General features: G+C 39.8%; 2 protein-coding genes and 1 long non-coding RNA gene across 3 annotated transcripts in view; all 3 read left to right on the top strand.

Moving 5' to 3' along the window:
* Window positions 1–15938, top strand: part of LOC115569886 (NLR family CARD domain-containing protein 3-like) — a 214129-nt gene that overhangs the window by 93870 nt on the left and 104321 nt on the right. The gene's annotated exons all lie outside the window — the stretch shown is intronic.
* Window positions 808–3311, top strand: LOC115569994 (uncharacterized). Its single transcript, XR_003981654.1, has 4 exons — window positions 808–902; window positions 2030–2180; window positions 2288–2407; window positions 3253–3311. It is a non-coding gene; the product is annotated as an uncharacterized LOC115569994 (long non-coding RNA).
* LOC115569935 (protein NLRC3-like) lies at window positions 3452–5560 on the top strand (the record flags this gene model as incomplete). The annotated part of the gene is made up of 3 exons (XM_030398176.1): window positions 3452–3485; window positions 3672–5049; window positions 5116–5560. Coding segments are annotated over 3 exons (1857 nt in total), but the record flags the coding sequence as incomplete, so codon positions are not given.

Below are 15938 nucleotides of genomic sequence, written 5' to 3'. Positions count from 1 at the left end.
CATCATATCACAAACTCAGTTTCTGTTTGAGCGAGAGAGAGACAGAGAAAAGGTTCAGAGTGTACGAAATGAAATACAACTCGTTCAGAGAAAAGTGAAAAGGACTCAGATAAATGAAACAAAATGAGTAAAACAATTATATAATCATAATAAATGAGTAAAATAAAGACTAAAGGAAGCAGGCTCGTCTCACATTAATTTGTACAGAGTGAATAAAGAGAAATACTTTGACAGCTTCTTTATCTTCATAATCGACAGACTTATTTTGCACTTTTAACTCATTCTTCATGTTTATCAGACTCGGTTTAGTTTGGAAGTTTCTGCATTTATGTATCAAGAATTAAATTAATAACATTAAAATATTGACAAGTCTCAAGAACTGGTTTGTTTGATGAATCAATGTCCTGAAACGTAGCTTCCATCTTCCAGATGAGTTTGTGATGACGTGTGTTTTTATGAAAAGAGTTGATGAGGAAAGTGACAAAGTTGTTGTGGTGTTACAAAGACGACTGCAGCAGCAACATGTCTGTGAAGAAGCTGTTCCAGGACAAAGCTCACGTTGAAGAGCTGAACGTTACCAAATACTTGTTCAGCTGATCTACAACCAGAAACATTGTTCACATTGTAAACTCAGCTGACCAGGGGAAGATTGTCTGACAGCAATCTGAACTTAGTTTGCTGTGTTTGGTTTATCTGTGTTAGTTTGAGCTGTTCAAGCAGAGGGAGGTCATCATGGAGACACCTGAACAGAACAAAGTACACGTTATTTACAGGAAATGACAAGAGGAGGAGCAACACTGACGGGGAGGAGACAAGGAAGTGAAAGTGTTCAGTCAGTCAGAGTTCAGACTCCATTTTGAGTGAACAGAGCAGCAGGAGGAGGAGAAGACGTCTGAGGCAGGGTGAGTTTTATTTCTACATTATTGTTTTACAGTCAAAGTCTCTGATTCTTCTGTGAGTACAGCGTGACTGGATGCAAAATTCACACTGAACAAAAGACAACAAGCTCATATTAAAAGAAAACTGACGTGTGTGTATGTGTGTGTGTTGCTTCCGTGTGTGTTGCTTCCTCAACAGACCGGTTTGTCTGGGTTGAGACTCTTGAACAAATTTGTTTGATTCTCATGTTCTGAGTTCACTGTCAGTGTTACTGGTTACCTCTCAGACTGACTGAAGTCCAGAAGACCACAGTGGTTTTGTTTTACTGGATTTAATTTTATATTCAATATTTTGTCCACCACTTCAGGTTCAGCTGACAAAATGATGTAATAGTTAATCAGTAAATCGTTATCAGCAGGTTCAGCCTTAATTAAACATGAACCGCTCAAAGGTCTGTTTTATAGACTTGGATCAAACTGCACATGCAGTCAAGATATTGTGTTGTTCCAGTGTAGATACAATAAATGTTGGTCAAAAGTATCATGTTGCTGTTAAATGTTAACATGTTGATATTTAACACTAAGGACTGTGAGCCTCTAACATCTGAGGTTGAATCATATTGCAAAGTTCTTTTTTCTTGTTATTTCAAGCAAAAGATTCCAAAATAATCAATCATTGTATTTGGTAAACACCAATTTAAATGTGATATCACAACATGTATGTATTTTAGAAGCTTATGAAAACATGTGATTTATTGCAGGACTATTCAGTGAGGTTACATTCTATTGAGCAAAGAATAACAGAGAGAAGCTCATAAAGTGATCACACCACAAACCTGAGCAGGTGATCCAGGTACATGAAAAATGGAGGAAGCAACCAACAAGTTAGAGAGAAAGTGTGCAGGCAGTTAGTTGAGTCTCTGTTTTGAGTGGACAGAGCAGGACATCATACTGAGGGACGTCCCTTTAATTACACAGAAACATGGCCCATCTTTGTAAATGTCACTTTTGTTGAGCATCACATTGGGTGATGAGTCTGCAGCTTCACCAGCTCCATTTTACACCTTCCTCCTCCTCTTCATCTTGTTTCACCTGTTTGTCTTCCTCGTCTTCATGTTGTTCTCCTTCCATGTGCTACATATTTACCTCAGTGCTTTCTGAAGTGCAGAAGATGAGTGATTGTGTGGAGGAAGAGGAGGACGGAGCAGAGTCTGCAGTCTCCAGCTGTCTGTCTATGAAGAGTGACCGGTCCAAAGGTTTTCCTATGAACTTCAGCACTGAACCAGAACCCTCAGACACAAAGTAAGAAGAGTGTCGTGTTTTTAATCACAGAACTGTCAGTATCAGCAATTTGTGTATTTAGAACTCTGTATTGACATGAATAAATACAAACATGTTGGTGTTTCCAGAAGTCAGTACCACAGACGGAGAGAAGAGTCTGCAGTCTCCAGCTGTCTGTCTATGAAGAGTGACCAGTCCAAAGGTTTTCCTCTGAACTTCAGTACTGAACCAGAACCCTCAGACACACAGTAAGAGAACTGATACTGACTTCAGTTCATATAATTAAATCATCACCATTATATGACTGTAGCTGCATAAATATAGGACAAAATATTTTTTCTGGATAAATCTTTATCTCTGGATAAATTTAATCGTAAAACTGTTCAGTTTGCTCAGTTAAACCTTCAGGAGTTTGATGGCTTATTCAACGTGTTTTGCTGCGATGGAAGAATTACTGATGAATGAAAACCAACAAAAGTCATCTCAGTGTTTTTATTGCAGATGAATCAAATGATCTGTTCAAAACACAAGAATTACAACTTTCACTGAATGTCAGGATGAGGAGCACAAAGTATTTTACAGATAGATAAATGACACAAATGAGGGATTTATGTTCTGCTTTAATGACAAGTGAGGATTTCTTCTTTATCTGTGCAAAGTAAAAGGCTCCATTGATGAGGGCTGGAAGTATCTCATGGAAACTGTCCCAGAATCTTCACTCTGAGATTGTTTTTATCTTCATCAAACCTTTTTTATCAAACACAGTTGTTGAAGAAAGAGGAGGGTATATTGTACTAAGTGTGACCGTGTACTTTGTCCAGTATGGTTTAAGTTTCTAATAGCTGGTAATGAGGTCATGTTTTATGGTCCTTTTTGTTTGTGTGATAAAATTTCCCATTAAAATAAGTTTGTTTACTAAAATGAAATGATGCAAACTGCTCCACTGTGACTCAGACAGAAACAAAGTGTTAGTGATTGGGAGTTCAGTCCAGATTCAGACCTTGGAGAAGACATACTTGTTTATAGTCTGTCTTCTCTTTTGTCAGACTGATCTATGATTTCTAATCTGAGTGATTTTCCTTTATCTCTTCAGAAAGACAGAGGGATGTGTTTCTGTGGAGGAGCAGCCGTCCTGCTGTTCTTTGTGTCAGGACGTCCTGAAGGATCCAGTCTCTACCAGCTGTGGACACTGGTTCTGCAGACAGTGCATCACCTCATACTGGGACCAGTCTGCTTCATCAGAACACTCCTCCTGTCCCCAGTGTGGAGAAAGATCCAGAACAAGAGCTGGACTGCAGACAGTCAGTCAGACTAACACTGTACAAAGTAAGACTGAACATCTGTCTGCTGATGTCATCATGTCTAAAAACAGGAAATTTTCATTTATTAAAGGAACAACTGTTGTGTTCTGTAGAGCATTTAATATTATCACGAATATCATTCATTCAAAAACATTTTTATTTAATCAAGATTGCTTTCAATTTAATCCCAGAATATGTTCTTCTCTTTCAGCTGATAGTGTTCTGCAGGAGGCTTTAGATGAACATAAGATCAGTCTGAGGAGGAGATGTGAACAAGTGACCGAAGGAAGTGATGGAACAGGAAGTGATGAAACAGGAAGTGGAACCCTCCTCAACAGGATCTACACTGAGCTCTACATCACAGAGGGACAGAGTGAAGAGGTTAATACCCAACATGAGGTGAGACAGCTAGAGATAGCTTCCAAGATGGAGACCCTCCATGACACTCCAATCAGGTGCTGCGACATCTTTAAAGCCTCACCTGACCAACAGCGACGCATCAGAGTCGTTCTGACCAACGGCGTCGCTGGAGTTGGAAAAACCTTCTCGGTGCAGAAGTTCACTCTGGACTGGGCAGAGGGCTCCGAAAACCAAGATGTCAGTCTGCTGGTTCTGCTGTCGTTCAGGGAGCTGAACCTGATCAGAGATGAGCAGTACAGTCTTCTCAGGCTGCTCCATGTTTTCCATCCAACATTACAGAAGGTGACAGCAGAGAAGCTCGCTGTCTGTAAACTTCTCTTCATCTTTGACGGCCTGGATGAAAGCAGACTTTCACTGGATTTCAAGAACCATAAGGTCGTGTCTCATGTCACACAGAAGTCATCAGTCAGCGTGCTGCTGACAAACCTCATCCAGGGGAAGCTGCTTCCCTCGGCTCTCGTCTGGATCACTTCCAGACCTGCAGCGGCCAATCAGATCCCTCCTTCATGTGTGGACAGGGTAACAGAAGTACGAGGCTTCACTGACGTCCAGAAGGAGGAGTACTTCAGGAGGAGGTTCAGTGATGAAGATCTGTCCAGCAGAATCATCTCACACATCAAGACCTCCAGGAGCCTCCACATCATGTGTCTGATCCCAGTCTTCTGCTGGATCACTGCTACAGTTCTGGACCACATGTTGACTACAGACCAGAGAGGAGAGCTGCCCAAGACCCTGACTGACATGTACTCACACTTCCTGCTGGTTCAGACAAAGAGGAAGAAGCAGAAGTACCATGAGGAACGTGAGACGAGTCCACAGGAGCTGACGGAGGCTGACAGGGAAGTTCTTCTGAAGCTGGGGAGGCTGGCGTTTAAACATCTGGAGACAGGAAACATCATGTTCTACCAAGAAGACCTGGAGCTCTGTGGTCTTAATGTCACAGAGGCCTCGGTGTACTCAGGAGTTTGTACAGAGATCTTCAGAAGAGAGAGTGTGATCTTCCAGAAAACAGTCTACTGCTTTGTTCATCTGAGCGTTCAGGAGTTTCTGGCTGCAGTCTACATGTTCCACTGTTACACCAACAGGAACACAAAGGTCCTGGAGGCTTTTCTAAAAGACTTCCCACTCAGGGACTCAAAACCAAAGTCTATGTTCGAGAAGATTTATGCGTTATTTGGTGGAGGTGTTGATGGCCATGAGACACGTTACCCATCCCTGGATAACTTCCTGAGTAGCGCCATTATGAAAGCACTTGAAAGTAAAAATGGTCACCTGGACCTGTTTGTTCGCTTCCTTCATGGCCTCTCTCTGGAGTCCAACCAGAGCCTCTTAGGAGGCCTGCTTGGTCAGACAGACAACAGTCCAAAACCCATCCAGAGATCCATCAACAACCTGAAGAAGATGAACAGTGATAAGATCTCTCCTGACAGAAGCATTAACATCTTCCACTGTCTGATGGAGATGAACGACCACTCTGTTCATCAGGAGATCCAAGAGTTACTGAAGTCGGAGAACAGATCAGAGAAGGAACTCTCTGTGATCCACTGCTCAGCTCTGGCCTACATGCTGCAGATGTCAGAGGAGGTTCTGGATGAGTTGGACCTGAAGAAGTACAATACATCAGAGGAGGGACGACTGAGACTGATTCCAGCCGTGAGGAACTGCAGGAAGGCTCTGTGAGTCCAGATGTGATTATCAACATTATAAATCAGTGTAGATTAGAGGTTTAATTCTTCAAATCATAAAATTATTTATCTTGAAATGGTGCTCATATTTTTTAATTCAATTGTTATTGGGTTTTTTTCAAAATCTTTTCATTGAGATTTTCCAACAAAATGACATATAGTGGTATCTAACAGTGTGGAAAAATCCCCTGAACCGAGTCCCACCCATCTCAGGTCAGAACCAGACTGGGACAAACAGTACACGCACACACACACACAAAAAAAAGACAGATAGAAAGAAAGAAAGAAAAGGGGGGGGGGGGGGGGGGGGTGTGTAATCAATTTTGATTATTGTATTATAGCTGTCAGGTTGTTGAACTCAGTTATTCCATTTATTTCTAATAATTTCATTTCACAGTTGTTCTTGCATTAATCTTTCTTTGACTGATAGAAGAAACTCTGGTGAAACTAATGAAAGAGGGTTTTTTTAACCACTATACTTAACAGTTTACTCTTCAGTTCATTTTTCATGTGATATTTCGAAAGTCCTTGAGAATTTCTTTCATGCAGTTATTGTTATCATTATTTTCTGAATTTAATATTTTTTGGTTTTAATCTTTATGTATTCTTGTGAATGGTAACTACTGCAATGTACAACATCATCTGAAAAGACAGTAGATGTATAATTCAAATTCACCATAAAAGTGTTCATCATATGAGTCTTTATAGAAGTCAACTGTTCTGAATCACATTTGTATTATCGGGCAAAATATTAATAGAACAGAATAGAATAGAATTTTTTTTTTAGGTGCATCTCAGTCAGTGCAATACAATCAGACATAACATAAATCATACGAGAATGTCAAAATAATAAAACAAAAAAATAGCCTATATGTATGTAAATCTAGGGTTAAGGGAGAATCTGGAGTTCTACCAAAAATAAATATATGTCTAGATAGATAAAAAATATGTATTTTACTAATAGTGTGCAAAATATGTAGTGGTGTTGAATGTAATGCTTTTTGGTGTGAAGTGTGCGGATGGCGGTTGGAAAAAAACAGTCTCTGTTGGTGCTTTTTTGATGGATCTTAAACATCTGTCAGAGGGCAAAAGTTCAAAAAGGTGGTGGCCGGGGTGTGTGGAGTCCCTGGTGATTGATTTGGTTCTGCTAAGGTAGACGGACATGGCAATGTCCTTCAGAGAGGGCAGAGGGCAGCCAGTGATTCGTTCTGCTGTTTTGACAACCCTCTGCAGAGCTTTTTTATCAGCAGCAGAACAGCCTTCGTACCACACTGAGATGCAGTACGTCAGCAGACTCTCGATGGTTGCCCAGTAGAAAGATACCATCAGCAGACTCTCGATGGTTGCCCAGTAGAAAGATACCATCAGCTTCCTCTCTTTGTCATTCTTCCTGAGCACTCTGAGGAAGTAGAGTCTCGAATCATTTAAATGTAGATTTATAAAATGGTTTCTCTTCTCTTTTTGACGGGTGAAATATACATAAAAAAAGACAAAGTGAGAAAAAACAAAAGTCAAATCTTCAAACTCATCCATCTTAAATTCTGGAGGTGCACGATCATTCAGCGCAACGATTTGTGGAGCCCACATGCTTGACGTGCGATGGTGTATATTTTAGTATGAGGGGCCGTCAGGGACATTATTCAGAATTACCTCTCACAAACACATGTGAAACACTCACAACTGAAAAATTATTCGCTCACACACATACATGTGAAACGTTCGTTCGTTTTCTTCCGCTTTATCCATATAGGTCGCGGGTGATGTTACCGCTTTTATACCACCTTATTCAAGGTGGAGCGGGGATACTGGGGCCAAATCCAGTGACTCTATGGGCGAAGGCCAGGGTACTCCCTGGATGAGTCGCCAGCTCATCGCAGGGCCCTTACTGATGGCAGAGGCTGCCACGAAGGTGCCAACTGCACATCAGGAGCAGTGTTGGGGTTCAGCATCTTGCTCAAGGATGCTTCGGCATGTAACTCAGTCCCACCTCGGGGAGCCTTGAACCAGCAACCTTCCGGTCACTAGTCCTCAGCTCTACCCAATGAGCTACAGCCGCCCCTGTACATGTGAAACGCTCTTATACTACTGAAACGCTCTTATATACACTACTGAAATGCTCTCATACATAAAAGTGAGTGAAATGGTCTCGCACACACTACTGAAATGCTCTCATACACACTACTGAAATGCTCTCACACAGACATGTGAAATGCTCTCATACAGACAAGTGAAATCCTCTCATACATACAAGTGAAATCCTTCCATATATGTAAGTGAAATGCTCTCAGATATATATAGGTGAAACGCTCTTATATACTCTACTGAAATGCTCTCATACAAGTGAAATGCTCTCATACAAGTGAAATGCTCTCATACAGTCAAGTAAAATGCTCTCATACATACAAGTGAAACGCTCTCATACACACAAGTGAAACGCTCTCATACATACAGGTGAAACGCTCTCATACATACAAGTGAAACCCTCTCATACATACAAGTGAAACGCTCTCATACATACAAGTGAAACGCTCCCATACATACAAGTGAGTGAAATGCTCTCATACACACTACTGAAATGCTCCCACACACTACTGAAATGCTCTCATACACACTTCTGAAATGCTCTTATACACACTACTGAAATGCAGACAAGATCAGGTGGCAGCAGCAGGGGGCAGAGACTAAAAGCTGTGGTCAAGTCAGACAATTTCCAGCAGTTTAATTGCGGGTAGCAGTTTGCGTTCGAAACACTCACATCCCGTTAGATCTAATTCAGATTTATTAAAATGTTCTCAGACTCATACATCAGTTTGTACACAGTCTCTCCAGTTGTTTATGGCATTAAAGTGTTCTACATGTGATTTGTGATTTCTATTCATGGTTAAATGTCAATGTGACATGAACTCAAATGTAAATCAGCATCTTATCAGTTGGCTGCTGTGTATAAATGAGCTGAGCAGACCTACCGTCTAAATGACATCAATACATTAATAGTCAAACACAGATCCGACAGATACTCAGACTGTCAGGGCTTCACATCTGTAGACATGTTTTTGACAATCACATCACTTATCAGATGTTTTAGTGTTGATAAAGACTTTAATATTAAAATCAGTGCAATGTTAATATATAGCCAACAACTGTTGTAGGGAGTTTATGATCTGTAAAACTGATTTATTTAGTCACTGATCACTAACTGCCACAAGATGTATTCTGTTAACACAATGAACCTTCAAAATCAGACAAATAAAATTAAAATGACTGCACTTCAACAAAATAGAGAAGTTTCTATAAAACTTAATGTAGTAGAGATCTAAACCAATCAGCTGACATCAAATCAGGTGAGAACCAGGCATTTCCCATTATGCCCTGGGTCTTGCAGTCAGTGGAGAGCAACGCAGGTTCAGAAAACTGTGTCTGCCTCAATTTCGTGAGGTCATTTTTTCCAGGCCAGTGCGTGACGTCAATGCAAGCCGGGACCAAGTCGTAGACAAATCTAACCGGCAAGCATTGTGTGTCGATCGCTGGTGATCGATTCTGCGCAGGCTTGGCTCATCTCAAATGAGGCTTATCACGCTACAATAGCATCTCAACTCGGACGGGCTGCAGATTGAAGGATATGAATCTAAACCAGGGCTGTACGCTTAGCTTTTTCACTAGGAGCACAGGTGCTCCTAAATGAAAAAATTTAGGAGCACAGAAAAAATTTAGGAGCACTATGAAATTTCTTAAATGACACAATTTCATTATTAACACTCAAATCACGTACACAGTAACACACATGTGCACTCAAACATATAAACAGAGTGCCATCATAAGGCCTACTGCAACACTCAATTAAACACAGAGAACATCCCTGTTCCGCATCTTTTTGTTGTCAGTTCGCCTGGCACGCTTGGCTGAGTTTATCCAGCGTGTGAAAAAGAAAGAAGTTGTAAGCTATGACCAGTGTTAGGCACGTTACTTTTAAACTGACTGACTAACTGAGTTAGCCTCGGAATTACTCCACTATAAAAGTAATTGGTTACCAGGAAAAGTAACTATTGCGTTACTTTTATTTTTTCCCCTTTTGAGCTCGGCAGTCATTTTAGCTACTCGGCATGTATTTATAAAGTGTCTCTCTGCATGGTGGACCGGCACATGCTTTGCTAATGAGTGCTCTGAAGGAGTCTGAGTCAACTGTTAACAGGAGCAAGTTCTCAACAACATACCTGTCTATCATTGCATTCAGTTCAGTCTGTGTCACAAGTTTTTGTGAAGCTGTTAGCGGAGCTCACGTTAGCCACAACTGGCCTGCTATCATCATCAACAGCGTCAGCAACAGAGTTTTGGCCAGTGTTAGTTTTGTAGAAGCGTGTGCCACTGAGAGATGCTTCATTAGATCAGAGTTGCTTACAACGGACGTGGACAAAGGAGATTAAAGTAGTGTCTGTATTTCCACTTTGAAAACATTTACTTTCCCTCCGGACTCGCCATTTCTGCAGTTCACCTCTGTCAGTGTGTGTGTGAGGCTGCTGTGTGCGTGTGTGGCTTGTGTGTAAACTGAACATTGCATCTGATTGGCTTAAGAACTCTCACTCAATGTTAGAAAGCCAATCATCATCACTTATGCGCAGAGATGGACAGAGTACTCGACCCCAGTACTTGAGTAAGAGTACAAATACTACTGGTCAAAATTTACTCCGTTACAAGTAAAAGTAGCTCAGTCGACATGTTACTCGAGTAAGAGTAAAAAAGTACTTGCTTTTAAAGGTACTTAAGTATCCAAAAGTACATGCTTTTAAATTTACTTGAAGTAAAAGTAAGAGTAAGAGTAAATTTCTTATTTTTCACATCCATGAATTACTATAATTATTTCTAAATGAATGTAAGGACCTTTTAACTCTTGTTTCTGAGAATTAACTCTTTGAAACCACCTGCACTGATGTGCTTGCTTTTAGAACCACAATGTTATATAAAGCCTGCAGAAACACCTATAAAAACAAATACAATGAATGGGATCACAGGAGGACAGCACAGTGATGTTGATAGGTTTTCAATGTAGTGAGTTCCCGGAACCCACAGGTGGTGAGTTGAGTGGGTCCCTGGGAAATTCAATGGTTAAAAAAATTTCTTTCTTTCTTATATTATTCTCTTTCTTAAATTTTATTGAGTGTTAAACTCCTTTGATGGTGGTATGATATGGTTATAATAAACGGATATATTCATGTATGTTCAAAATGTGTCTGAAATTAAACAAATAAAATTCCAAATCTGAAAAGTTTATTGCAAAGCAACTGTCACAGTGGCATGACACATGACAGTCAAATCAAACAGCATAGTTGTAGCAACATAATTAGCACCAAAATAAATTACTAAAATTCAAATAGTCTGCTGACCTGTGACCGGTGTAGTAAGCTTTTCAAAAGTGCTGGGATGGATGTGGTGGTGGTGGTGGTGGTGTTTTCTTTAACACAATTTTGGGTCGGGGGGTGATGATAAATGACACTTAAATATTAAATATGTGTAAAAACCACACCCTGACATGTAAATGTGACATCTGTCTTGATTCGTTTAATCATAATATTTATAATAGAAGCCTACTGAAACCGTACTTTTTCTTTTTTACCATTAAATGTTATTTTATGCATTATCATATTTTATAATGTTCTGTCATGGACTATGTCACTTCACTGCTAACAGAAAAGAGAGCTGCTCACTGCCAGTTGCAGCTTCTTATCTTGATCTGCAGTCTCTGTAAATTTTTTGTCATGATTGTTATTATTAGTACTTAGATTATCAAAAATCACAGTTACATGTCAGGATGTGGTTATTATAGACAGATTAAATATTTAACTGTCATATGTCTTCACAGTAACAGCGTTACATACATTAGCAGCTGTAAACACATAAAAACATTATAAAATACATCATGTGGTTTGGTGTCAACCTGTATACTAAACGTATCAGGAATAATCAACGTTTATAATGATCAGAGAACATTACAGACATTGTTTTTGGTGCTCTCCGTTTCCAGAGAATTCACAGAGAAGCTGGAGAAGTTTGTGACATTTTCGTCCCGGATTTTTGTGAGGAGGGAATTAAACGCCTGTCCCAAATAAACGCCTGGTCTGTTAAGTGGTTGAGACAAATAAATGCCCGGCTAGTATTTGGTATTTTACGGCAGATCCCGCCTCATCAGCACGAGCTGAACAATAAATCTAACATAGCAAAAGAGGCGGGACTTAGGGCAGAACAGCCAATCATCAGCCGGTCAGTCCCAAAGCCGGTGTCATGTTTGAAGCAGCAACAGGAGAGGGAGGGGGAGAGGAGGCAGCTGCAGCGAGAGCAGACTAAGCGGCCGCAGTAAGGCGTTTGTGCAAAACTGCAGAAAAACTGCAGAAAAAGTTAGGGTGTTGAACCCTCTCACCGGGAAAAGTGTGGGTGTTAAAACACACACATCCCCCACGGGTGCGACGCCCCTGGTTGAAAGGAAATCCGCGGTGACGGGCTAGTTGTTTTGGTAGCGGCTAAATTAGGATGTCGCGATACTTTGTACAGGGGATCACGTTTGCGCCGAGTAGATGCACAGAGGGTTGAAACAGGGCTTGTCTGGTCTTCTAACAACAAGGTTCCTTTTGCCAGTTACTGTGATTAAACACGAGTTGTTTATTGTTCACAATGTATCGTTTTTCATGGGAAAAATTAGGTGCGTCCCCGGGACGCATGGATAGTGAGTTTAGTGCGTCCTTTCAGATGTTAATGCGTCAGGGACGCAGGACGCGTACCTAGCAACATCACTGCAGCAGATGTTGCAAATGCAGATGTTTATTAACAATCATTAAAACTGTAACCAAATGAACCTGCACCGTCCAGCTAAGTTGGGAACTGGAACCCCCTCAAAGACCAATGTTGTCCCCAGACCACTGGTTGAGAATCACTGCTTTACAAAAAACTACATCTGATGCAGCCATTGTCGCGGTTTTGTGTTGACAAACGCAGTCGAGAGCACGGTTACTTTGGTGGTATCCTTATGGGGATGGGTGACGTATATCCGCTTTTACGTAGATCCCAGTGGAGAGCGTGCACTGTGATAGGTTTCCTTCTTTGACAAACACAGCTTGTGTCCAATAGTATTTTAGAAAAAAAAAAAAAGAGCAGACCTGAAAGTAACGAGTACTTTTCAGCCTTCCTAGAAATTAACTTGAGTAAAAGTAAAAATATTTGTCTTGGAAATGTATTCAAGTAAGAGTAATAAGTACCAAAGAAATCTAATACTCAAGTAAAGTGCAAATCCTCGGGATATGTACTCAAGTAAATTTACTCCGTTACTGTCCACCACTGCTTATGCGGTTGTCTCGCTCCTCCCTCCTCCCTCACTGGAGGAAAATGAAACAGCTCTGCAGCTCCGGTGGCTGAGAGCCGAATCGGATGACAACAGCTTCAATGATCAGCTTCAGTTTGTAACGTGCAACATTTAATAGTCGGTAACGGTAACAGCGTTGTAAAGATGGAATTAGTAATTAGTTAGATTACCCGTTACTGAAAAAAGTAACGCCGTTAGTAACGCCGTTTATTCTAACGCCGTTTAATCTAACGCCGTTATACCCAACACTGGCTATGACTTGTCGATTTGTATACAGATGCGCGAAAATTTTACTCTACTTTGATCCACTTTGTATGGATTTATTTTAGGAGCAAAATGCTAATGAAAGAGTTGAAATCCGTACACGCACGTGTGCTCCCTTTTTATTTTTTCTACTTCTATTTTTAGGCGCATATGCGAGTAAAATACTCGCACTGTACAGCCCTGATCTAAACAACCAATATCATCTGGAGAACTGCTCATTCCTACAACATACAGGCTTTGTGCTGAAATTTTCAAACAGACCAAAAGGAGCGTGTGACACTGTTTAGTTGCTCCTCAGAGTTGTGTTGTATCTCTGTGTTGTAACTGCTTTTATACAGTAATGCATAAATCACAATTTACAGTAATAATAATTTCTAACTAGACTGTTATAACTAGTGTTACAATTGATGTTATTTTATGACAACTGTAAGTGCAATAAAATCTTAATGAGTAAAATGCCAATAAGTCATTTATCAAACCACTTATTCAACAAGCACAACTGAGTTTGCTTGTTGTGAACAGCCTCTCCTCTCTCTACCTGCTACAAAAGACAGTGACAGTGAGAGGAGGACACATTAATGTCAGAAATATTATTTATTTTACTGACATACGACTTTTAAAAAATATATGTAAAATAAGGCAGTTTTTTTCATGTCCCCTTCAGGAATCACTCTCTGAAATTTTACTGTAGATCGTCTCCCACAGCAATGAAATATAGCCGATTTATGCCTGTGAAAAACATTAACCTTGAATAAAAACAAGAAAAGATGTATTATACCAGGTTTTAGCAAAATTGCTGTTTTCCACCTATAATCCCTGGGCAGGTAGATAGACCAACAAAATGAGTAAGAAAATCAGAGGTTAAAAGAGAACAGAAATATTAAGGTAATAGACAAAAATATATACAACCAAAATCATCCCTGCATCACAAAAACCTTAAAAAAAAGCCCCACCCATAATTTCTCAGTCTGAAATTTGCTTGCCCTTTGCCTAGTCCCAAGTCAAATCTGAAGTGCCTCCACATCTGAAAATAAAATTCATGCTTTGTAGAAACACTGAAAAAAGTTTCCAAATGCAAGCTTTATGTTCTCTATTATCTCACACAAATGAGAGGATTTCACTACATAATACTAAAATATTTCACTGTAATGTGTGAGAGGATGTCACTTGCATGTATGAGAGCATTTCACTTGCATGTATGAGAGCATTTCAGTAGTGTGTGTGAAAGCATTTCAGTAGTGTATACGAGAGCATTTCACTCACTTGTATGAGAGCATTTTAGTAGTGTATGGCGTTTCACTTGTATGTGTGAGAGCGAATAATTTTTCAGTTGTTTATGTGAGAGTGTTTCACATGTGTTTGTGAGAGGTAATTCTGAATAATGTCCCTGATGGCCCCTCATATTTTAGCACTTACACCTTCATGCAAACACTGTGTTGGGCATAAACTAATCTAACTTTTTGGCCCAAAACATAGAAACAGATCACACTGATAGACTGTGGACATCATGAAAACCCAAGTGTAACTACATTTTCTCGTCCATCATCTGGAAGACTAAAATAAAACACAGATTTAAAGTCTGCAGGTTTTAGAGAGTGATGAGAATCACTGTTTCATATCAAACACAGATAAGATGAAGGTTTGCTGAACCACTGATGTAAATAAAAAATGTTAATCAGAACAGAATGTTTTGACATCATATGCATGAAGCAAATATTAAGTTTCGTCTTTCATAAGTACATTTTTGTAATATCTGTGTCATGACAGACTTTCTGGCTGTGGACTCTCAGAGACTCACTGTGAAGTTGTGGCCTCAGCTCTGAAGTCCAACCCCTCCCGGCTGAGAGAGCTGGACCTGAATAACAACAGCCTGAAGGATTCAGGAGTGAAGCTACTGTCTGTTGGACTGGAGAGTCAAAACTGTACACTAAAGAGTCTGAGGTCAGTTCATTGTCTTGTTTTTCCATATATTCAATTCAAACCCTTCATTGAGACTTAAACAGTTTAGTTAATTAACTTTCTGGATTTGCAGCAGCATAAATCTGAAGAAATGTTAATTCTTTGATACATTTTCTGTTTGTCCAAATGGCTCCATCCTGTGGTGTTCAGAGGAGGCTGCACTGAAGGACTCTATACAGTGTTTTTGTTTATTTTATTTTTTATCCGGGTATATTACTATCTTTTAAGTGTTTGCACTCAGCTGATGCCAGTCCCATTCATTTTAGAAACAGGATCATTAATTTACAATGGACAGTTTCACTGGAGCTACTTGAGTACTTCCAGAGGTGTTGGTGTGGTGGTATTTAACCATCTACTGTAGATTAGCTGGACCACTGATGTAAATAGCAAATGTTAATCAGAACTGAATATTTCAAACTGTTTTGACTTCATCATTTGACAAACATTATCAGTATTATACTTATAGTTTGACCAAAACAATAGAAAAGTTTGTAAAATGACATTCAATAACACTTTACAACCCTCTACACAAAATGAGAGTAGTTACTACTACATTTAATAGATAATGATGAGTTTCTGAAGAACAGACTAGGAGATACTATATTAATAAAAAAGAGGCCATGATTAGTGCATAAATATCCATGAATCGACACACTGACCACTTTTTTCACGAGTTGTTCCTGATAAAATAGCTGCTTGGAGGACAAACACTAGTGATGATTCATTCATACTAACTACTTGATGCTAAGTTACTTTTTGAGTTCCCCAACAAGTGATGTGAAACATCAAACTGACATCAGTCAGT

The sequence above is a fragment of the Sparus aurata genome, chromosome 19 (genome assembly GCF_900880675.1).
Source record: "Sparus aurata chromosome 19, fSpaAur1.1, whole genome shotgun sequence".
NCBI classification, from domain to species: domain Eukaryota; kingdom Metazoa; phylum Chordata; class Actinopteri; order Spariformes; family Sparidae; genus Sparus; species Sparus aurata.
This window is presented reverse-complemented; position numbering and strand designations above follow the sequence as displayed.